This window comes from Carassius auratus, chromosome 22 (genome assembly GCF_003368295.1).
Source record: "Carassius auratus strain Wakin chromosome 22, ASM336829v1, whole genome shotgun sequence".
In the NCBI taxonomy this organism is placed as follows: Eukaryota; Metazoa; Chordata; class Actinopteri; order Cypriniformes; family Cyprinidae; genus Carassius; species Carassius auratus.
In genome coordinates this window covers 29,330,891-29,356,954 of record NC_039264.1, presented here as the reverse complement: position 1 = coordinate 29,356,954, position 26,064 = coordinate 29,330,891, and the positions used below count along the sequence as shown (strand labels likewise).

General features: G+C 33.5%; 1 protein-coding gene across 6 annotated transcripts in view; it reads left to right on the top strand.

Moving 5' to 3' along the window:
• LOC113040288 (contactin-1-like) overlaps positions 1 to 18,979 on the top strand; it is a 34,552-nt gene extending 15,573 nt beyond the window's left edge. For 4 of the 6 annotated variants that reach the window (XM_026198630.1, XM_026198629.1, XM_026198632.1 and 1 more), the window contains 4 exons: positions 158 to 436; positions 3,550 to 3,831; positions 14,395 to 14,496; positions 18,639 to 18,976. In XM_026198630.1, the coding sequence (XP_026054415.1) occupies positions 158 to 436; positions 3,550 to 3,831; positions 14,395 to 14,496; positions 18,639 to 18,724 (749 nt within the window). In that variant the 3' untranslated portion in view covers positions 18,725 to 18,976. Of the gene's footprint in view, positions 1 to 157; positions 437 to 3,549; positions 3,832 to 14,394; positions 14,497 to 14,620; positions 14,687 to 17,989; positions 18,030 to 18,638 lie in introns of all 6 variants that reach the window. The other 2 variants (XM_026198633.1, XM_026198634.1) reach the window with 2 other exon arrangements.
• Positions 18,980 to 26,064: the final 7,085 nt, after the last annotated feature.

The following is a 26,064-nucleotide window of genomic DNA, read 5'->3' as shown; positions in this document are numbered from 1 at the left end:
GCTGGAAATGCTTTGAGACCTTCTAACTGGTTTCCAATTAATTCCAGTAGAAATCATGTTCACTTTAATTCAGATTAATGTAATACTCCAGACAGCATTACAAGATGAATCTCTCAAACTGTTTGTGTTTGTTCTCATGTGTTTGTTGTTGAGACAGATTCTGTGGAGCCAGTGTTAGTGCTGAAGGGTGATAATGTCACTCTACGCACTGGTCTTACTGGAACAGAGAGAATTGAACAGATACGATGGACGTTTGGAGATGACGAAGTCATTGCTGACTTAAACGGCCCTGATAACAAGGACAACTTTGGTCTGAATAAACAGACTGGAGACCTCATCATCAGAAACATACAAACAGATCAGAGTGGAGATTATAAAGTGGAGATCAACACCAGAACAATGATGTTTCACAGGAAATACAAAATTACTGTGATTGGTGAGTAGATTTTTTTTTTATTGTTGGGTAAGATGCCCCCTTAAAAAATAGCATATACTTTTAAATTGTAGCATATTTAGATACAATTTATTGTTTTGATATAAATTATGTATAATATATATTTTTAACATGTCATTTATGTAAAATACCAAGTCATCTATGCTATTTAAAACTGATTTTTTATCATTTACATGAATAATAAGTTATTAATCTGAAAGTTTAAATGATTCTATGATTTAGAGGCATATGAAATATTATCACATTTAAATGTTCATATTTTAATTGAAGATATATCAAAATAGCAACACTATTAATGCAAATTGAATGATTTCAATCAATTGACCTGTATGTTTTAACCCCTTAACTGTCGCTCCTCTTTTTGAACATTGACTTGAAAATGCACTGAATTTAAATGTTTGTAATTCATGAAATCTTTGGATTACAGACCTAAAGTGTGTCCTTTTTTAAAGAAGACACTCAGCAGATTATTGTATACTGTAGCTTTTCAAAAAAATGAATGTGTTAAAAAGTTCTAGACAATTAGATTTGCTGTTGTTAGATTGGGTCACCATGCCAGATAATGAAGATCCAGCACTGGACACCAGATCCTGTCAGATAACATGTGACCCTGGAGCACAAAACCAGTCTTAAATCACTGGGGTATATTTGTAGCAAAAAAAAAAACATTGTATGGGTCAAAACAATAGATTTTTTTTAATGCCAAAAATCATTAGGATATTAAGTAAAGATCATTTTCCATGAAGATATTTTGTCGATTTCTTTCTGTAAATATATCAAAACTTAATTTTCGATTAGTAATATGCATTGACAAGAACTTCATTTGGACAACTTTAAAGATGATTTTCTCAATATTTAGATTTTTTTTTTTTTCACCCTCAGATTCCAGATTTGCAAATAGTTGTGTCTCTGCCAAATATTGTCCGATCCTAAAAAACATACGTCAATGGAAAACTTATTTATTCAGCTTTCAGATGATGTAGAAATCTTATGACTGGTTTTGTGGTCAAAGGTCACATATCTGTTTCGTCTGGTATCTCAACAGCTAGTCAGCAGGGTTGTCGATACCCAAAACCCATGAACATCAAGTCTTAAACTAATAACAGTCTTCTTTTAGCCAAGAACATGACTGAGTAAAGCCAGAGATGAGCAGAAGCAGGAGTTGAAGTGATGATGAAACGAATAAGAGTTTATTCAGTAATTTTAGTTGTGTATGTTTCAATGCTTAGACTTCGTGTGACCAGCAGAAATCTAAGAAGTAATGTTATACCAAACTGATTCAATAAAACTTCCCATAAACCTTGATTTATCATAAACCAAAACAGACAAATATATATGTGGAAAAGTGATTATTTTCGACCCTCATTCTGAACCTTTCTCTAAAACGACCTGATTAAGGGGCGGGTCCTTTCAGGCTTCTCGGTAATCTACTACTGTTATGATTGGCTATAGCGTTATTGCATAGGAAACCGTATCAACACCCCCTAACTGTTGTATGTGAATTTTATATGATAACATAATCCGAATTAAATAATTTCCAGTCATTTCCAGACAAAAGCTTTATGAAATCATTAACTTATGGTTAGTGATGCAGCTGCAGTCAGATCTAGTACCGCTTTATCTTTCATAGTGGTGGAAAGAATATACTAAAATAAATTCTACTTAAGTAAAAGTATTGCTACTTTAGCGATGATTTAATTGAGTACAAGTCAAAGTATTGAAAAATAGATGACTCAAGTAAGAGTAAAAAAGTAGTTTGCTGAAAAACTACTCAAGTTGCTGTGTTACAAAGTATTTTAGTATTATTTTTCTATTTTTACCCAAAATGAGACGATTTGAGCCTTACCCCCAACACTCATGTACTGTAATGTCTGTTTCACAAGTGACCCAGGAAATCTCTTCTGCACAAATGCATCAGATATCACTACAGCTGATATCTGATGACTACAGTACTTATATGGGCCGCCAAACCAAAGGGGAGCTTTTAATTGAAACGAGGTAACTTACACGACCAGGTGCGGGCCAATCAGATTCCTTTGCCCGAGTCCGACCTGAGCCCGTGTCGCTGTCCTCATTACACAGCTGCTGTTGCAGCCATTATAACAGTTTAGTTTTGGTTTTTAATGGCAAAGTGGTCATATTTCATTTTTTAAATTTAATTCAGAAATATGATTGGAACATTTTGTTTGTTAAATTAATGTTTGTTTGTTTTTTAAATAGTCTACAAAACGGCCAGCTCAAGACCGTGAGTTGAGCATTTTTGTCAGTTTATCCTTCTCAAAAAAAAAAAATAAAAATAAGATTAGCATCATATTTTAGGAATTAAGTCAAAATTATGACAATGAAATCATGTTACATTCAATTAAAATTGAAAATATTACATCTGTATACTCCACCATAAAATTAATAATAAAAAGTATGTGGCACCTGACGAGATTTAGAATAGTAAATGCATCTTTGTCAAGGCTATGAATAAGGTTTCTAAATACAAACTTCTCTGCTGGAATAATACCTGCATGAGGCTGATTGTGAAATACAAACTATGAGTTCTTTGTTGGCTTCATTTTCTTTCATTAACCCTTTGAAGTCGATTAACGCATATATGCGTTTTGAGTCATTTTCACCTGATAACCCCGAAAAGAACTTAAATTACACTCTCAGTTTTAATCGTACAGATAAGAGCAATACATCAATCGAATCTGTAAAGGGTCTAGTTTTTTTTGGATACAGACATAATAACAAAACACAAAAAACTATTTGTAAAATAAAATAATACTTTCTTTGGTGTTACTTAAAAGTAAATATCTTTTTTTTTTCTTTTTACAGCAAATGGCTGCTGTATAAATGATAAACATTAACTGATCAAATAATTAACTCATTAACTAAATCAGCTTTATTAGACAATATATATATAAACCCAATACAACTAAGCAGATGAGCTGGAAATGCTTTGAGACCTTCTAACTGGTTTCCAATTAATTCCAGTAGAAATCATGTTCACTTTAATTCAGATTCATTTTATACTCCAGACAGCATTACAAGATGAATCTCTCAAACTGTTTCTGTTTGTTCTCATGTGTTTGTTGTTGAGACAGATTCTGTGGAGCCAGTGTCAGTGCTGAAGGGAGATAATGTCACTCTACACACTTATCTTACTGGAACAGAGAGAATTGAACAGATACGATGGACGTTTGGAGATGATGGCAAATTCATTGCTGACTTAAACGGCCCTGCTAACAAGGACAACTTTGGTCTGAATAAACAGACTGGAGTCCTCACCATCAGAAACATACAAGCAGATCAGAAAGGACTTTATAAAGTGGAGATCAAAACCAGAACAATGATGTTTCACAGGAAATACCAAATTACTGTGATTGGTGAGTAGATTTTTTTTATATTTATTGTAGGGTAAGATGCCCCCCTTAAAAAAAATAGCATATACTTTTAAATTGTAGCATATTTGGATACAATTTATTGTTTTGATATAAATTATTTATAATATTTATATATTTTTAACATGTCATTTATGTAAAATAGCAAGTCATCTATGCTATTTAAAACTGAATTTTGACCATTTACATGAATAAAGGTATTCATCTGAAAGTTTAAATGATTCTATGATTTAGAGGCATATGAAATATTATCACATTTAAATGTTCATATTTTAATTAACTATATATCATAATAGCAACACTATTAATGCAAATTGAATGATTTCAGTTAATTGGCCTGTAGGTATTAACCCCTTAACTGTCACTCCTCTTTTTGAACATTGACTTGAAAATGCACTGAACCTAAATGGTTGTAATTCATGAAATCTTTGGATTACAGACCTAAAGTGTGTCCTTTTTTAAAGAAGACACTCAGCAGATTATTGTATACTGTAGCTTTTCAAAAAATGAATGTGTTAAAAAGTTCTAGACATTTAGGTTTGCTGTTGTTAGATTGAGTCGCCATGCCAGATAATGAAGATCCAGCACTGGACACCAGATCCTGTCAGATAACATGTGACCCTGGAGCACAAAACCTTAAATCAGTCTTAAATCACTGGGGTATATTTGTAGCAATAGCAATAGCCGAAAAAAAAAAAAACATTGTATGGGTCAAAACAATAGATTTTTTAATGCCAAAAATCATTAGGATATTAAGTAAAGATCATTTTCCATGAAGATATTTTGTCGATTTCTTTCTGTAAATATATCAAAACTTAATTTTTGATTAGTAATATACATTGATAAGAACTTCATTTGGACAACTTTAAAGATTATTTTCTCATTATTTATATTTGTTTGCACCCTCAGATTCCAGATTTGCAAATAGTTGTGTCTCTGCCAAATATTGTCTGATCCTAACAAACATACATCAACGGAAAACTTATTTATTCAGCTTTCAGATGATGTAGAAATCTTATGACTGGTTTTGTGGTCAAAGGTCACATATCTGTTTCGTCTGGTATCTCAACAGCTAGTCAGCAGGGTTGTCGATACCCAAAACCCATGAACATCAAGTCTTAAACTAATAACAGTCTTCTTTTAGCCAAGAACATGACTGAGTAAAGCCAGAGATGAGCAGAAGCAGGAGTTGAATTGATGACAAAACGAATCAGAGTTTCAGTAATTTTAGTTGTGTATGTTTCAATGCTTAGACTTCGTCTGACCAGCACAAATCTAAGAAGTAGTGTTATACCAAACTGATTCAATAAAACTTCCCATAAACCTTGATTTATCATAAACCAAAACAGACAAATATATATGTGAAAAAGTGATTATTTTCGCCCCTCATTCTGAACCTTTCTCTAAAACGACCTGATTAAGGGGGCGGGTCCTTTCAGGCTTCTCGGTAATCTACTACTGTTATGATTGGCTATAGCGTTATTGCATAGGAAACAGTATCAACACCCCCTAACTGTTGTATGTGAATTTTATATGATAACATAATCCGAATTAAATAATTTCCAGTCATTTCCAGACAAAAGCTTTATGAAATCATTAACTTATGGTTAGTGATGCAGCTGCAGTCAGATCTAGTACCGCTTCATCTTTCATAGTGGTGGAAAGAGTATACTAAAAAAAATTCTACTTAAGTAAAAGTATTGCTACTTTAGCGATGATTTAATTGAGTACAAGTAAAAGTATTGAAAAATAGATGACTCAAGTAAGAGTAAAAAAAAGTAGTTTGCTGAAAAACTACTCAAGTTGCTGTGTTACAAAGTATTTTAGTATTATTTTTCTATTTTTACCCAAAATGAGACGATGTGAGCCTTACCCCCAACACTCATGTACTGTAATGTCTGTTTCACAAGTGACCCAGGAAATCTCTTCGGGACAAATGAAATTAAAATTGTTCTGTTTTTTTTTTTTTCAACATGCACTCAAATATTTATTTGTTATTATTTGCGTGCTGCAAATATTAAACAGGAAAATATAATTGATTCACATGCATAGGGGCTACCGATGAAAGGAGGCGAATATCTCACTACAGATTAAAGAGCGTAAAAAACATTTATTGTTTGTATTTTATCTTAAAATTGACAGAAGCCTGAGGCTTCGTGTTATAATAAAGCCCAAAGCTTATTGCGATTGAAACGTTACATATTATTTCCAAACAACCGCGTCCGAGCGTGGCACGGAGTGATCACATTAGTCAACAGAACTGGGCTTTGGGGGTCAGACGTGCTCGGGCAAGGTTCACATCTTTAGAAAATAATCGCACAGCCCAATAATCGCTCATTAAATCGACTAACCAAATATTTGAAAATCGTGACCCATCCCTATAGCCATGACCCCTTTAAAATGAAATAAATTATAAAAAGGATCAAATTATGAATTATAAAATGGCTAATCATTGTAAATGATTACATTAATTATTATAAATTAATAAAACAAAAATGTACCTATTTTTGGTCTTCACCACTAGATACCTATCGATTATTGATGCAGGTGTGTGAGGGTAACTGTTCATTGATTGAAAGATTTTTTTTTTTTTTTTAAAGGGCATATATGTCTCACCAAGTTATGTTCCAAATTCAAAGTTGGTATTAACATTTTTTTTTATGAGATTTTGTTTTGTTATCTTCTGTGGAATGCTCAGGAACATGAAATATTTACTTTCCAGGGTTTCCATTTGGTCCAAATGCAATGACAGGACGCCCTGTCCACCTGTTAACCTACAGTATTTGTTTGCATCCCTCCACACAGCCAGTACTGAGAGTCTGTGGAGGGACTTCTGTATGGGAAATAACACTGATCAGAGAGTCGAAGCGAGCACTGATTTGCTTCCGATTTCAGCCGTTTCTCTGTGATTTCACAAAACCGTCGGCAAGTGAAAATCGGGGCTAAAACCATGTGACGTTAACTCTATATTATTTTACACACTCCGTTCAGGAGCTCTCTTCTAATAGGCCGATGTTCTGAATCAGGTGTGTTAAATAAAGGGGACACACAAAGTGTGCACAAAACATAGTTATCTTACCACTAAGAGTTCTCCTAAATAGCGGGAGAAGTTTTTAGCTACTTGTTTTCTCTTAAAACCTATTCACAAAGATGATGAGACAAACTTTTTTAGAGAGAAGTCTTAAGCTCAGAGTAGAGGTGGGGGGGGGGGGCGACATGTGTTGAACTAATTGTCAGCCTCTTACATGTATGCTTCTCATAAACAGCCTTTTAATAAACAGAGTAGAATAATCATGACTGATAGTAAGACTTGTAAACGTAAAAGAAAACCAAACTGGACGCAAGAACAGCTGTTACTTCTTCCCCGGCTGATTACTGAAAACAAAGACATAATAAAAGGAAAATTAGGAGTTTGGACAACCTTCAAATAGAAAGGTGATACCTTTTATAAAAGCTCGGTATCATCAAATATTTATTAAAAATTTACATTCCAAGGCAGTTTCCCAGTAAAAGCCATTTTAGGATAGTTTGTGTCTTGGTCTTAGTGACTCAGGAGTCCTCTTCACTATTCCTAACCTTTCACAGATTTAGGTGCTAGTTTTAAAGCTAAAACACTTTTAGATCAAGAATGTGGGCTTGATTAGCTGGTTCAGGTGGGTTAATTTGAGTTGGAGCTAAACTCTGCTGGACAGTGTCCTGTCTCCAGAAACAGGTTTGGACACCGTTGATCTGAATGATGCAGCAGACCAAACATTTTGTGTAGAACACGTTTTTAAAATCCTTCAGAATATCATTTTCACAATAGCACTGGATCTCATGCTGTTACTGTAAATGTAATCAGTTACATTTGTATTTAGTCATTTAGCAGATGCTTTTATCCAAAGCAACTTACAAAAGAGCAATGATATATAAGTGCTACAACAAGTCTCAGTACACGTAGCAAGGGATTTTAAATAATATAATAAAGAAAAAGAAAACATAGAATAGATAAAGAAAAGAGCAAGCTAGTGTTAGAGGACTTGTTTTTTAATTGTATAATAAATGAAAATAAAACATAGAATACAAAAAGATTAGAAAGCTAGTTAGTAATTGTTGTTTAAGAAAAGTGATTTTTTTTTTTTTTTTTTTTTTAAGTGAAAGTGACGTGACATTCAGCCAAGTATGGTGACCCATACTCAGAATTTGTGCTCTGCATTTAACCCATCCGAAGTGCACACACACAGAGCAGTGAACACACACACACACTGTGAGCACACACCCGGTGCAGTGGGCAGCCATTTATGCTGCAGCGCCCGGGGAGCAGTTGGGGGTTCGGTGCCTTGCTCAAGGGCACCTAAGTCGTGGTATTGAGGGTGGAGAGAGAACTGTACATGCACTCCCCCCACCCACAATTCCGTCCGGCCCGAGACTCAAACTCGCAACCTTTCAATTGGGAGTCCAACTCTCTAACCATTAGGCCACGACTTCCCTTATTATGATCACATCACCTCTGCTATGAAAGATTAGACTCTGGATGAGAGCAGGTCACCACATGATGATGATCTCATCATCTCTAATAAGTAATCAAAATCACCTAGACTCAGTATCTTTCTCTTGACTGTTCTTGCTATAACAAATGTGCCTTACAGCAGACAGAGATAAACATTCAACAGTAGCTTGCAAGTTTGTCAGAAAATATAGTCAGTATATGATTTTGGACAGTATATGATTATATATTCTTTTTGATGATGCACTTGAATAACTAAATGCATGTTTGTCAAGGCTATGAATAAGGTTTCTAAATTCAAACTTCTGTGCTGGAATAATACCTGCATGAAGCTGATTGTGAAATACAAACTATGATGTGGTACTTTGCTGGATACATTTTCTTTTATTAAAACTTTACAGTTGCTGATTGTGTGCTGTGAATATTATATTCTGTCCATAGTTAGACTTCACAACAGTCGGTGATGCTGTTAGAGTGTTTTGAATGACTGTCCAATCAGAGCTGCACAAAGAACACTGGGGGCGGGGTTATAATGTCTGTAAAACTGAACCCAGATACGAGTGTTGAAACTTTCGGATGACTTGATGTTTGTCCAGATTAAAGAAGTATATAGTGTTTGATAGTGAACACGTGCCATAAATGTGAACTAACAAAATCTGGGAACGCTGATGGGCTTGAGCAAGTTAATGGATGAGAGGATGAAGGGTAGAAGAATTGGTGGTAGGGCTGCACGATTAATCGCATGCGATTGTCATGCGTGTCTTTGTCAGTAAAGCCGGTTCTGTGATTAGCAGTAAATGTCCACCACCTGGTTTCAAATGGAGCGGCACTTCCCAACTAGAATTTTCTTTGTTCTAAAATGTTCTAAGAACATTCCCATGGATTGTTCTAACAATGTTTTTAGCGGGTAGTTTTATTTTTGTTCCCAGAACGTTCTCTCAAAAGATAGGATAACGTTCTCTAAAAACATTCTACAAATGTTTATCAATAACATTATTAGAACATTATTCCATAACATTCTAATTAAGATTTAAGTGGACGTTTAGATGTGGATGTTGATGTCTGTTTAAAAGTAATAGCTTGGTTTGATGTCACCATAATGCTGGTAAGTGTTGGCTTTAGTTGTGCAATTTGACACTTGACTTGTCAGTGTTGTTTTTTAGCTGCTGTCATCTTTATTGTGGCTAAAACAGCAAACAAATATGTGGTTCAATGGTGCTGTTTGCTTGCTGATGATTGATATGTCTGATTACTTGTTTTCACCCAAGCTACTGTGTGGTGTTAGTTAAGTATTATTTATTAAAGTGATTCAATGGTCAACAGCCTGACACCCAGTTGAATTTAAAACAGATAATTTCAAAGATTCAAAAAAATTTGTCACACAAACATCAAGATTCAGTGTATGAATCTCAGCAATGGTGACATGCTTTATGCTGCAATGTATTCTGGGTACATCATGCAAAACTCATCCATAGCACCCAGAATGCATTGCGGCATGAAGCATGTCACCATTGTTGAGATTCTTACACTAATTCTTAAGGTCTCTGTATGTCTAAGCATCCTATGGTTTGAAGTGATTCTAAAACAATGTAGTTTAAAAAGATCAGATAAAATAAAATAACATAAATTGTCAGGACCCTGTGTATTGCAACACTTCTGCTATAGTCACTAATATTAAATTAATAGCGTAGAACAGACTCCTGGTAAAATCAGTTGATCAGATTGTTACATTAAGACATCTTTAATATCAGCCAGTAACCAACATTATCTAATGACACCTTTTTCTCAATGTTTTTGCTGTAACAGGTATAATTACAGCAGCTAAATGAACTCGAACACTGAAAAGAGTCATACTTCCTAAGTACTGATCAGCATAATGGTGACATCAAACTAAACTATAATTTTCAATAAACCATCAACATCTCTGTTAATCTCAATAAGAACTTTTTTACATTTATGACAGAAATAAATCTTGTTTATAATAAGTGAAGATTGTCATGTTTTTGGAGTATTTACGCTAGAGTTTGACACCAAACAGAGGTTGGGTTTTCACTTTCAACCAACATCTGACTTCTGAGCAATGTCAGTCCACATCTAGTGTGATGGGAAGCCGTAATTCACTGACAAGCTGTGCAATATCACGTTCATAATCGCAGATTAATCGCATGCGGTTATGAACGCGATATTGCGTAGCTTGTCAACGATCTACGGCTCTGTATATTAGGTGCGGCTCCATTTGAAAGCAGCTGATGGACATTTACCGCTAATCACAGAACCATCTTTACTGATGAGACACGCATGACAATCGCATGCGATTAATCGTGCAGCCCTACTTTCAAGTCACAAGCAAGTCTTCAAGTCATATCCAAATCCTCAAAGGGTTAAAGTTAAAGAGATAATTAAGTGACTAATTAAATGATGATTGTACATTAATGATGAACACCTGCTTTTAACAATCAACATCACTGAAGTAAAGAGAAACACAAGAACTACAACTGAATTTAGCCACAGCCTTCAACTGAAAAAAAAAGTTAAAAAAAAAAACACTATGCCACCATAATTGTGGTCAAGGTTTGCTTTAGGTAGTCTCTTGACCCTTTTACTAATTCAAACCAATTTGATTCAAAACAATTTCAATATTGTTTTCACAACAAACATGTATGCATTGCTGAATCAAACCTTGTAGAGACAGATGATCTTATGCTTTTTCTGCTTATAACTCATGTTGACTTGGACATCATGAGATCGTCGTCTTTGGATTGTTGACTGACATTCAGCTTTTACCAGAGTTGGGGCTTTCAAGTCACAAGCAAGTCTTCAAGTCATATCCCAAGTCCTCAAAGGGTTAAAGTTAATGAGATAATTAAGTGACTAATTAAATGATGTGTGTGCATTAATGATGAACACCTGCTGTTCTTGAGAATTACAGAGGATCAGATGTTGATGTTTTATTGGTTAAAGTTAGTAAGTGAATTTTAAGTCTACTAAGTGCATACAAAATTTGAAAAACTATACTCTATAGACACACACAGACATCAAGAACCAGCATATGACTCTCAACAGTGGTGACAATCAACAAAATGTTGCATGCTGGGTAAAACCTTAGTAAAAACTCCCATCATGCACTGCAGTATGAAAAATTGTCACCACTGTTGAGGATCGTGTGATAAGTGTGTTTGTCTAAAAACCTGAACTGATTGTCTCCTTTTGTGTTTTTCAACATTGAAGCATTGTGATTATTTTTATTATTTTTACAGTTCAGTAATAGCTGAGTGTTAGTCAGATAAACACAATTTCATTATGTTCAGACATCATGAGTTATAAGCAGAAAAAGCATAAGATCATCTGTTACTGCAAGGTTCGACTCAACAATGCATACATGTTTGTTGCGAAAACAACATTGAAATTGTTTTTTAAACAAATTGGTTTGAATTAGTAAAAGGGTCAAGACATTTTTAAAGCAAACCTTGACCACAATTATGGTGGCATAGTGTTTTTTTTTTTTTTTTTCAGTTGAAGGCTGTGGCTAAATTCAGTTGTAGTTCTTGTGTTTCTCTTTTCTTCAGTGATGTTGATTGTTAACAGCAGATGTTCATCACTAATGCACAGTGGCGTAGCCAGGGGAGGGGCCATGGGGGCACTGGCCCCTCCTGAAAACTGTTTGGCCCCCCAGTGTGCCCCCACCCTGCTACTTGTCTGTCACTCACAAATTCAAATCATAATCTTCGATTAGCGAGTTGTTACAGTGCAAGAAGTGTTTGGTACTAACGTTAACGTCTTTCGGTGTTAGACAGACCAGGTTCGATGACGATGTTATCTCCTAGAGCAGACCAAGATGCTAATCATTATATTTACTATGCTCCTCTGATGCTGAATGTAAAAAGGGTTTACTGCGTTACGATTTACTTTTTTTTCGGCCGAACGCGGCGATATAGGCAACAACGCAATTTAAAGCAATGGTTTAAAAAAAGTATAATAGCAATTCTAATAAAGTCATTACTGAATCATGCAGTCGATTAGCGACTTTTTTCACTCAAGTGAGGTGACAAACAAATCGTATAATGTTTATCTAACGCTCCACACTTAAGACTTTTTTTTTTTTATAGTCTATGGGTGAGACACATGCAAAAACATCGTTTTTTTTACTGGTCAATTTTGAGATTTGGGGCTGTTTGTCTTCAATAACATGTCTTCTTTCAGACTTGTGGTGAAAAAAAAAGTCCAAAATACACATATAGGTCTTTGTTTTTCTACACCTTTAGTCTATTTGCGTCTGTAGATTCCTAATAAATTCAGTTGCCGTTCTAAAATCACCATGGTGCTCCGCGATTGCTGTCTGCACCCTGGAAAGCTCTCTCTCTCTCTCCCTCTTAGAACTCATAACTCCCTTCACAGAAGTTATTGACAAAACATAATTTGATGACACCCAGAAACATTCTCCAATTAAAATTCATACATAAATATTTAATGCATGATTAAATAGCAAAATAAATAACTAATACTAAAATAACACTGGACTAATTAAGCTATTCTAAACTGTTTTTTATAGGATCCACATATTTTACATGTTAAACTAAAGCTACCTTTTTGAACAAGTAGCTTTCTAACAAAGTATGGATATATGATATTTTTAAATCAATATGCTCAAGATTAATTAGCCTTGACATAAGTAGATTTTGTTTATTCATCAATGCAAATTTACTGGAACTGCTGCTATGCAAATTGAATGGGATGTGGATAATAAACAAAAACAATTTATTATATTAAATTTATATTATATTAATTAATTAATTGTGTATTTATTTCTAGGAATTATTAATGTTATTCTGCATTTATATAAATAAGGCTATTATATATATATTATATAAGGCTATTATAAATAAATTGTATTATTATTATTATTTGTGAGTTGTACACTATTCATACATTGGATTATTTTATTTATTACAGTTTTTCTTTCACTTTTGTAAAGTGAAAAGTTAATACAAATTGTATTTGATTTTTTTTTTTATTTAGAGCAGTGAATAACTGCTATTAAAATATAATAGGGTATCACTGTTTATTACTGATTTTAAAGGTTACTGAACTCTTGAAATGATTTGGATATGCAGTTCAAACAACACAAGATTGGCCCCTCTGTATTATTCGTGGCCCCTCTTGTGCCCCCCAGTTGAAAAAATCCTAGAATCGCCCCTGCTAATACACAATCATCATTTAATTAGTCACTTAATTATCTCTTTAGCTTTAACCCTTTGAGGACTTGAATATGACTTGAAGACTTGCTTGTGACTTGAAAGTCCCACCTCTGATAGACAGAGCCGTAGATCGCTGACAAGCCACGCCATATCGCGTTCATTATCGAAGGCGATTCATCTGCGATAATGAGCGCAATATGGCGTGGCTTGTCAGCGATCTACGGCTCTGTCTATTAAATGCCACTCCAATTATAAGCAGGTGATGGAGATTTTAGCGGTGATCACGGAAGCAGCTTTACTGATTAGATGCGCATGATCATATCGTTAGATATATCGCCCAGCCCTATCTTAATGTCATAAGAATTATTATATTCTGCATAATTGTGTTGTATATCTATACAGGGGCCTATTATCTATGATATAATTAGTCTATTTTGACTGATAACTCCAGTCAAAAGTTTAAATGTAAAATTAACACTTACATTTTAAAAATAATTTAATGTTAAACGGGGAAAATAATGTTATTTACAGGTACTTGTGTGCTGGGGCAGATTTTGTTTGTTTGTCAAGTGCCAAATCTAATTGAATGAACACAGTTAAATGTTTTCTTTGTTTAGTCTACAAACATATCCAGTAAAATAAAATGATTCTCATATTTGATGTGGTTCAGTATAACTAGTCTTTCTGAGCTGTGAAGCAGCTCCTGCAGGAAGAATAACTTTATAACTCACAGAAAACACATGAACAAAGTAACAGACATGTAGCTGGATGTAAGAAAGAAGTAACAGATGTGCAGTTCTTCTGAAGCCATCAGTGCTGATGTTTCTAGTGTTTCTCATAATGACTGTCTCTCTTTATCTGTTACAGGTCCAGGTTGGTCTTCAGGTGCTGTAGCAGGGTTTAGTGTTGGTAGTGCTGCTGTGGTTGCTGCAGCTTGTTTGATTTGCTATTGCTACAAGAAGTATAAGAGTAAGTATCACACAACAATTCATGTAAAATGGAGGAAAAAAACCATAAAAGTCTGATTACTGTTAAGCTAGTAACAGACAAAGGGCAGACACAGATCTACTGTGAGCTGTGTCTCTGTTTACAGACAGTTCCTGCAGATATTATGATCGAGGTTGATCTCAACAGCTTTTTCTGCATGTTTTTCAGGAAGGTGATGTGATATTCAATATTTAAACCACATTACAAGAGAAACACAATTAATATGGAAATAATAATGTCTGCACTGAACACACATCTCCAAACTAACATAAAAAGAAACTTATAGGTTTGACAAAGATAATATAAAGATAAATAGTAAAATGATTGTATAATTATAAATACAGCATGAAACATTTGCAGGATCATACATCATAAACCTAATAATGTAACAGGTAAGTCTAGTAAGATCACATAGAAACATACAGCATCCTCACAGACTAATATTACTGTGAAAAACAGTTAGTTCTCCATCTGAACTGAATGACTGCTTTATTCAGCTTCTGAAAGTAAGAGCACAGTCCATCTGTGTAGAATATACCAGGTTGATACAGAGATCATGACATCAAATCTGAGTTTCCTTTGAGACACAAAGTAACAACTAGATCAACAACAGAGCTTTATATTCTGCTTTATGATGAAGTGTATTTAGTCCATATTGTTAGATCATGTGTCCACGCCAGATAATTAAGATCCAGATCCAGTTTTGACTGCTAACAGAACAACTCTTCAGTGAAGTCTAACACACAAAAGTCTTATCTGGTACCAGAATACCCAAAACACTAATAACAGTCTTCTATCAGACAAGAAGTTTACTGAGTAAAAACCCAGAAAAGAGCAGAAGCAGGAGAACAAGTGATGATAAAACAAACAGAGTTTAATGAATCGTCTTAGTTTCAATCGTCTCAAATCTAACAAGTACTGTTTCACCAAAACTGCTTCAAAACAACATCCCATAAACCTTGAGTTTCAATAAACATTCCTCGTATCGCTTATTCATGAAGACAAATAGCTCTTAGCATAGTCACAAACAACAATGGGAAAATAGTATAAAAAATTATAACATAATATAATTATATACACTGAAAAAAGTAATAAGTAAATTTACTTAATTTTTATTTGGCAAGTTTTTGCACAAGCATTTTTCAAGTAAATTTAATACATTTGGAAATTAAGTAGATCTACTTAACTAAGTTAAGTAAAAAAAAAAAAAAGATAATAAGTACATTTTATTGAGTAAAATTTAATTAAATAATGTTAAATTAATGCATTTAGCAGACACTTTTATCCAAAGCAACTTACAGTGCATTCAGGCTAACAATTTTCACCTATCATGTGTTCCCAGGGAATCAAACCCCAACCTTACACTTGCTAATGCAATGTTCTACCACTGAGCTACAGGAACACTTCAAGATCTGGTGAAAAATAAGTGAAAATTTCACTTACTTACTTTTTTATTTTGGAAAAGTTTTTACACTAACAAAAAACCCGAAACAGATATTCTAGAAATTTCTAAATGTAAAATATTTTTTTTTTCAAAACAGTTTTATCAAATGAGGGTAAATAAGTCTCTCACTTCTGTCCCTTTAAACCAGTTTACAGCAAAGACAGCACGAAGGACTGGATGCACATGATAAATATTCTGCAATTAAGAAAACAGACAAAAGAAATAGCACTGTAAAACCCGATAAGTAAACTTTACTCAAACCGTTTGAGTAAACAGATTGCCTTGATTTAAACCATGTAAGTTTTAAAACTTTGCATTTAAGTAATGAAGTGATTAACTAAGTGCTGATTGAGAATTAGTGATGAACAGCTGCTGTTAACAAACAGAATCACTGAAGAAAAGAGAAACACAAGAACTACAACAACTGACTTCAGACACAGACTTAGATGAAATCAACTGAAATAAAATACATGAAATCCCTCAAGATCTGATTAAACAACCCCACAAACAGCATCAGCAGCTCCACTTATTAATAACCAGACTGACTTTATTTCTGTCAGACGTCTACAGAAGATCTTATTGAGAATGAACTAAGGTTTAGATGTTGATTTATTGTTTCATTTGAAGTAACCATGTTAGAGATCAGTGTTTGCTTTAGTTGGGCTCTTGACCCTTGATTTCTGTTTTAGTCTTTTCTCTTTTTTTTTTTACAGTCTATGGGTGAGACACATGCAAAAACATCGTTTTTTTTACTGGTCAATTTTGAGATTTGGGCTGTTTGTCTTTTTTATTTTTATTGTAATTTATTTGTAGAAGAAAAAAAGACAAAAGGGACAATACATATTAATGAACATTTTTCACAAATGTAAATATGCCAGATTATAGCCTTCAATAACATGTCTTCTTTCAGACTTGTGGTGAAAAAAAAAGTCCAAAATACACATATAGGTCTTTGTTTTTCTACACCTTTAGTCTATTTGCGTCTGTAGATTCCTAATAAATTCAGTTGCTGTTCTAAAATCACCATGGTGCTTACATGGTTTAAATCAAGGCAATCTGTTTACTCAAACGGTTTGAGTAAAGTTTACTTATCGGGTTTTACAGTGCTATTTCTTTTGTCTGTTTTCTTAATTGCAGAATATTTATCATGTGCATCCAGTCCTTCGTGCTGTCTTTGCTGTAAACTGGTTTAAAGGGACAGAAGTGAGAGACTTATTTACCCTCATTTGATAAAACTGTTTTGAAAAAAAATATTTTACATTTAGAAATTTCTAGAATATCTGTTTCGGGTTTTTTATTAGTGTAAAAACTTTTCCAAAATAAAAAAGTAAGTGAAATTTTCACTTATTTTTCACAAGATCTTGAAGTGTTCCTGTAGCTCAGTGGTAGAACATTGCATTAGCAAGTGCAAGGTTGGGGGTTCGATTCCCCGGGAACACATGAGAAGTGAAAATTGTTAGCCTGAATGCACTGTAAGTTGCTTTGGATAAAAGTGTCTGCTAAATGCATTAATTTAATATTATTTAATTAAATTTTACTCAATAAAATGTACTTATTATTATTTTATTTTTTTTACTTAACTTAGTTAAGTAGATTTACTTAATTTCCAAATGTGTTAAATTTACTTGAAAAATGCTTGTGCAAAAACTTGCCAAATAAAAATTAAGTAAATTTACTTATTACTTTTTTCAGTGTACTAATCAATTAAAAAATCTGTAAAATGGGTGTATAAATGATTATACAATTAAACTGATTAATTTAAATTATTAAATGATAAATTATCATAAATGAATGAAGAATAAATGAATGAATATAAAAGAATTCGAGTGAAACGACACAAATATGATTGAGATCCTTCATTATTCTATAATTTATTTCATTACTTTTGGACAGTTATTTCTGACACAAAAAATCTAAATAAATCTATGATTGGCTGATTATGTCTGTTAGATGGCTCTTCATGTTTAAGATGGTTCTGTCTGAGTGCGAAAATAAAAGATTTACAGTAAATTAAAATCTGTTTGTTTTTAGCGAGGAATCAGATCTAATCAGGAAGTACAAACAGAGGAAGGTGTGTATGATTGGATCCATTCCTGTTCATTCAGATACATTATCATTAATACAAATATAAAAAAAGAGCTGATCTTTACTGATGTTTCTGACTAATAGAAGTCATTAAACTTGTGTTCTCTGAAACACTCAGGCCTTCATTCAGATATTAATCTGAGAACAGATGTGTACGGTGCTGTGGAAAATAATAAGATACTGCAATTTAAAAAGAATGACATTTACTCATATTAACAACACATATTTAATCAAATCATTATATTTGAATATTTAGTCTTATTTATTTTCTTTACTGTTTAAATCACTATTAATAATTGACCCATTATTAACAGTCACTCTAGTCCTCTGTATATCACAGTTATTGTTAATGTATTGGTTTAAAAAAGAGGGTAACTTTATCATTTAACCAGAATCATAATAGTTTAGTTTCAGTTTGAACTCTTCTTCTGAGTTCATAACCTCAGCATTTCATGTTTGTTACTGTGGCTTCATTAATTAATTTATTAAACACCATTATTACAAAACTACATCAGTGATATATGATGAGTTCACACTGACTGTTTTTCTCTTTTACACTTACTTGTTTTTTCTTGTTTCTTCACAAATGTTTTAGTGAACAGACCAAACCATGCTTTGAATGGGACACAGGACACAGCTGATCGTGCTGATGAAGAGACTGAATTGACCAACGCTTCTTGAAATGCGCTGATGCTGATATTGCACTGATATTATGTTATTTTGTATTAAAGGCCAGTTTGACTGATTTACAGTAATGCAGGATGTTACACTGTGAAACAGCTTGATTTTATTAAACTTGTAAGATTATGCATAAATAATCTCAAGATAATTAATGTATAGCTATACACTGAAAAAAGCAATAAGTAAATTTACTTAATTTTTATTTGGCAAGTTTTTGCACAAGCATTTTTCAAGTAAATTTAACACATTTGGAAATTAAGTAAATTTACTTACCTAAGTTAAGTAAAAAAAAAAAATAAAAAAAAAAAAACAATAAGTATATTTTATTGAGTAAATTTTAATTAAATGATATTAAATTAATGTATTTAGCAGTCACTTTTATCCAAAGCAACTTACAGTGCATTCAGGCTAACAATTTTCACCTATCATGTGTTCCCAGGGAATCGAACCCCCAACCTTACACTTGCTAATGCAATGTTCTACCACTGAGCTACAGGAACACTTCAAGATTTTGTGAAAAATAAGTGAACATTTCACTTACTTACTTTTTTATTTTGGAAAAGTTTTTACACTAACAAAAAACCTGAAACAGATATTCTAGAAATGTCTAAATGTAAAATAATTAGTTTCAAAACAGTTTTATCAAATGAGGGTAAATAAGTCTCTCACTTCTGTCCCTTTAAACCAGTTTACAGCAAAGACAGCACGAAGGACTGGATGCACATGATAAATATTCTGCAATTAAGAAAACAGACAAAAGAAATAGCACTGTAAAACCCGTTTGAGTAAACAGATTGCCTTGATTTAAACCCTGTAAGTTTTAAAACTTTGCATTTAAGTAATTAAGCGATTAACTAAGTGCTGATTGAGAATTAGTGATGAACAGCTGCTGTTAACAAACAGAATCACTGAAGAAAAGAGAAACACAAGAACTACTACAACTGACTTCAGACACAGACTTAGATGAAATCAACTGAAATAAAATACATGAAATCTCTCAAGATCTGATTAAACAACCCCACAAACAGCATCACCAGCTCCACTTATTAATAACCAGACTGACTTTATTTCTGTCAGACGTCTACAGAAGATCTTATTGAGAATGAACTAAGGTTTAGATGTTGATTTATTGTTTCATTTGAAGTAACCATGTTAGAGATCAGTGTTTGCTTTAGTTGGGCTCTTGACCCTTGACTTCTGTCTTAGTCTTTTCTCTGGCTGTTATAACCGTGTGTTTCTAAAACACATCTGTTGTAAACCAAAAGCACAGAAGAAATGCCATCAGGTGTTAACTTGCACCTAGGTGTAGATTGTTATCCTTTATATAGGTGATGATAATCATCAATTATTGAACTGTATGGAGTCTAATCTCTGATGAAAGAGATGTTGTGTTTTGAATAACTTTTCAAACAGCGTGGTCTTCTACGGTGTCAAACTGTCACACACAGACATCAATAATCAGAATATGAACCTCAACAATGGTGACCATAAGAAAAATGCTGCAGAGCATGCTGGGAGCCATGGATGAGTTTTGTACTACAATAGTACCCAGAATGCACTGCAGCATGTTTTTTTTCGTCACCATTGTAGAGGTTCATATTCTGATTATTGATGTCTGTGTTTGACCAACTACTGGCATGGATGAAATATGTATGTGTACAAAATGTTTAGAAAGTCATTTTATATTGACTGATTATCACAGAATCACTGGCTCTTAGTGTTAATTTTACTAGAATCACTTCTACTAATTACACAAAACCTACTTCATTAGACTCTATATAGATAAATAATTGATGATTATCATCACCATTATAAAGCATAACAATCTATACCTAAGTACAGGTTGTCACCTGATGGCATTTCTTCTGGGCTTTTGAGTTACAACAAATGTGTTTTAGAAACACACGGTTATAACAGCCAGAGAAAAGACTAAGACAGAAATCAAGGGTCAAGAGCTCAACTAAAGCAAACACTGATCTCTAACATGGTTACTTCAAATGAAACAATAAATCAACATCTAAACCTTAGTTCATTCTCAATAAGATCTTCTGTAGACGTCTGACAGAAATAAAGTCAGTCTGGTTATTAATAAGTGGAGCTGCGATGCTGTTTGTGGGGTTGTTTAATCAGATCTTGAGAGATTTCATGTATTTTATTTCAGTTGATTTCATCTAAGTCTGTGTCTGAAGTCAGTTGTTGTAGTTCTTGTGTTTCTCTTTTCTTCAGTGATTCTGTTTGTTAACAGCAGCTGTTCATCACTAATTCTCAATCAGCACTTAGTTAATCACTTAATTACTCGAATGCAAAGTTTTAAAACTTACATGGTTTAAATCAAGGCAATCTGTTTACTCAAACGGTTTGAGTAAAGTTTACTTATCGGGTTTTACAGTGCTATTTCTTTTGTCTGTTTTCTTAATTGCAGAATATTTATCATGTGCATCCAGTCCTTCGTGCTGTCTTTGCTGTAAACTGGTTTAAAGGGACAGAAGTGAGAGACTTATTCACCCTCATTTGATAAAACTGTTTTGAAAAAAAATATTTTACATTTAGAAATTTCTAGAATATCTGTTTCGGGTTTTTTGTTAGTGTAAAAACTTTTCCAAAGTAAAAAAGTAAGTAAGTGAAATGTTCACTTATTTTTCACAAGATCTTGAAGTGTTCCTGTAGCTCAGTCGTAGAACATTGCATTAGCAAGTGCAAGGTTGGGGGTTCGATTCCCTGGGAACACATGATAGGTGAAAACTGTCAGCCTGAATGAATTGTAAGTTGCTTTGGATAAAAGTGTCTGCTAAATGCATTAATTTAATATTATTTAATTAAATTTTACTCAATAAAATGTACTTATTATTATTTTATTTTTTTACTTAACTTAGTTAAGTACATTTACTTAATTTCCAAATGTGTTAAATTTACTTGAAAAATGCTTGTGCAAAAACTTGCCAAATAAAAATTAAGTAAATTTACTTATTACTTTTTTCAGTGTATGCAATAATTCTTGTTTTTTTAAAGGATGCTCTTGCGCTGTTACATCACATACTTGTGCTTTATTGAAGTGTTCATACTTAAAAATGTTGTATTAAATGCAGTGTCATATAGACAGCATTATAATCTTTTAGTTTTTCCGTCTCTCTGTCATCTGATAATCTGTGAGTGTGATATCTGAACTGATCTGAATTCAGTGTTTTTCTGAAGACTGCAGTATGTGTTCATTCAGATGATATTACTGTCGAAACATTTCATTCTTTCTGCTTTTGCTTGTTTATAAACCACTGTTAATAACAGGAAACAGTGTTAGTATTAAGAAAATAAAATGCTGTGTGTGACTAATTCTGTTGTGTTTAATTCAGTATTTGAGACTGATCTATATTGAGTTAAAACTCTTTATTTGATAATTTCAGTTATTGATGATGAACAGATCAATTCAAAAGAAAAGCATGTTTATATGTACCATGTTTACATGAATTTAATGAACAAAGCAAATATTTTGTTCTGATCAAATTTGGATATAAATGTCAGTCTAAAGGAATGCCGAAACAGAATTTATGTAAATGTAAATTTCATTTAATTTGAAACACTAATACAGTATAAGAACACAGATGTGGTGAATTACATTTAGAAATAAATTGTTTAAACGAATAATTGTAAATATCTAGTGTTCATATCTGGATCAGATCCATCCAGTGAATAAATGAGGCTGTTTTAATGCTCATCCTGCAGGTGGCGCTGCAGCAGATTCATCCTCTCTGTTCAAAGCTCTTTTGTTCCTCCTGCTGGGAACATACATGTCATTATTCTCTAACGTGCTAAATGAGAACTAAAACCATAAAAAAAATATTATAGTACTTTATCTGTTTTATGTAGAAAGATGTATATAGTTACTGTTGTAGTTCGTAGTTTGTCCACAGTGAGGCGCCACTAGCGACAAGATCATGAACACATGAGATACAGGCTTCCTAAAATATACCTAAAATAAGTTGCTATTTATGAATATTCATGATTAAAAGACCCAGTTATACGATTGGACAAAAATAAACAAATAAACAGCCTAGTAAATCTATTTATTTATTTTTAACAAGTATTATTTACAGAGGTGGGAAGTCCAGGTGCCAAAGAGTAAAAGTCCTGCCATATTTTTGTCCCACCCATGAACTCAGCAGCTGATTTCACCAGAGGAGGAACCAAGTCATTCCTTCCAAGTCACAAACGAGTCTTGAGTCAAATCCCAAGTCCTCAAAGAGTTAAAGTTAATGAGATCATTAAGTGACTAATTAAATGATGATTGTGCATTAATGATTAACATCTGCTGTTATTGAGAATTACAGAGGATCAGATGTGGATGTTTTATTGGTTAAAAAGATGCCACCATCATGGAGATCAGTGCTTGGTTTAATTGTGCTCTTGACCCTTGACTTGTTGTACTAGATCTCTCTCTGTAGCTCTGCATGGGTTGTTGTGGAGATAACAGAACTGTGACATATGAAAAACATATAGTTACAATGAGCTGGTTTAACTATATCTCAAATATTTTTGTCTTCTTTCTTATCACATGTCTAGGTTTTGAATAATTCCAGTGAAACTACAGCATGCACACAAAAAAAACATTGCTCTAATATTTACAGGATATGGATTTTTTTTTATTTGTAACACATATAAAAGTTTGAACTCTGGTGCTTTTCAGACACACACAGATATCAAGAACCAGCATATGAATCTCTACAATGGTGACAATCAACAAAATGCTTCATGTTGCAATACATGAATTACTCCCATAATGCGCTGCAGTATGAATAATAATTTTCACCACTGTTGAGGATCACATGATAAATGTTCATGGCTAAATGCCTAAATCCATTTTTTTTTCTTAATATTGAAGTGTTATAAAGCATTGAATGGTGGCATTTGCATAATGCGATTTCTCTCTTTTTTGTGAAAGTGACATACAGTTAAGTGTGGTGACCCGTACTCAGAAATCATATTCTGTATTTAACCCATCCAAAGTGCACAGACAGAGCAGTGAATTCACAGCAGTTCTCTCTAACAACTAAGCCACGAACTCTTCTCATATAATCAAGAAATTTAATCAAGATCATACAGTCATCAAAAGCATAAGTCACCTGCTAGATCAAGAGTTGTATCAGCATTGCACAAATGTTTGCTGCAAAACAATAATGCAATTGTATAGAAGCAAATTTGTGAAAACCACTTAAATGCTCAAGATATCAACTGAAGCAAATACTCACCACAATTATGATGGCAAAGTTTTTTTTTTCAATTGATTTCATCCAAGGCTGTGCTTAAAGTCAGTTGTAGTTCTTGTGTTTCTCTTTTCTTCAGTGATGTTGATTGTAAACAGCAGGTGTTCATCACTAATGCATCTTCATTTAATTAGTCACTTAATTATCTCATTGACTTTAACTCTTTGAGGACTTGGGATTTGAGTTGAGACTAGTTTGTGACTTGGAAGGAATGACTTGGTTCCTCCTCTGGTGAAATCAGCTGCTGAGTTCATGGGTGGAAACAAAATATGGCAGGACTTTTACTCTTTGGCCCCTGGACTTCCCACCTCTGATTATTTACTGCCATTGTACAAAACCAAAGCAACTTATTAAAATATTCTATTTGTCATATTTCTCAGTGTGGTTTATTTTTTCAAATATAATTTTTATAACGTTGGCAAATATAATTGCACCCACATGTAGAACACCCTGCTGATTTTATTTATAACTAAATTTGCAATATGTCACTTTAACCTCTTGTGGATATGATGTCATGAACCAGAACAGCCACAGTAGCCACGCCCACCTGAGCAGAGACGACCAATCAGAGCACAGCTACAGTATAATCACAGGACAGACGTGAACTGCTGGAAAAACAGAAACAGAAACCAAAGCTGCAGCACTGCGCGAGAGGGTCATTTAACGTTAATGTGTTTCACATTTGATTCATGTTTCTTTAGAGGTTTCATTATGATGTAACGCCATTTCATGTTGTATTTGTTTAAAAGTGAATGTTTATGTGTGCATCTCGCCGCGTGTCGCCATGTCCGCGTGACGTCACAATACATCTTCAAATGGCGTTTTGCTGCACTTTTCTTTTTGTAAAAGTGGTAAATTATGACTTTCCGAGGAACGCAAATAGTGTTCAGTTATAGTTTGCGTGTGCTGTTCATTTACAAATATATCAGATGTAGTTGAAAACATCCCAGACTTACAGAAGAGGCTTTGGGTTGAGCTCTTTTGACTAGCTCATCTAAACATCCACCTACTGTAACAACCAGAACACCATAATAACTGCACAGCAAATCCCAGAAAACAGCTAAAATCTTCACATTCCCTCGAGTCATGTGTCCTTGACGCTTCAGGTGAGATTTTTGTGTGAGATTGTCTGTTACATTTGTCAAGTGTTGTAAACGGGACTCACGCTCATGCGCTACTCTATCACCGCTTTAGACTTAACATTAGATCATTATAATTTCCTAACATTTCACCAATCATGTCATTTACCCGATGTCGGCTGTTTCGAATCAGAACCCGCGATTAAAGAATGAATCACTCTTTTGAGTCGGCTCTTTTCAGTGAATTGGCCAAGCAGATTAGCAGAAGGCTTTAAAACGAGTCGCGAATCAGTCTGAGTGAATCATTTAGCTCCGACGCGCTGAGTCGTTTGGAGCAGCTCTCGATGAAGTGAATCTTTACTTACAGTCATTTTTTAATCAAACCAACCAATGTATCCTCAGCAATGAAGATAACTTCATAATCAAGCAGCGGATTAAGGTTATTATAGTTAACTTTATTTTATTTTACTTGTTTATGAACGACTCTGCACTGCAAATAAACATTTTTTTAGACCTGAATACTTTAAAAACACGTCAGTATTGAACGAATCTGTGACTAATCGTATTTTTAAAGATTTTAGTTATTTTAAAGTATTTGGTTTCTCACCTGTTAAAAGTAGATCTATTTATTATAGGAGATGAAAATTCTAGTTGTGAACACTAGACAGCGATAGACTAACAGTTTGGGCACGTTTTTTTTTTTTTTTTATTAATATTTTTTGTTAGCATTTATTGTTATTACTCAAATTTTGTGTTAACAATAGGGCAACAAAGGCATCTCTATAATTGTTATGTATTGAGATTAAAGAACCATAATCTTTAAATCAGTTGAAAACAGTCTACCATTGGGTACAGTTGGCTTGTGTTTTGCTTAGTTTATGTGGTATATTTACCAAATATAAATAAATAAATAAATAAAAAACTCCATTAAAGCAGTTTCACATCCCATAAAAACTAACTTGTATTTTAATTCAAAGATAAACAATGAAACTTGGGTCCAAAATAA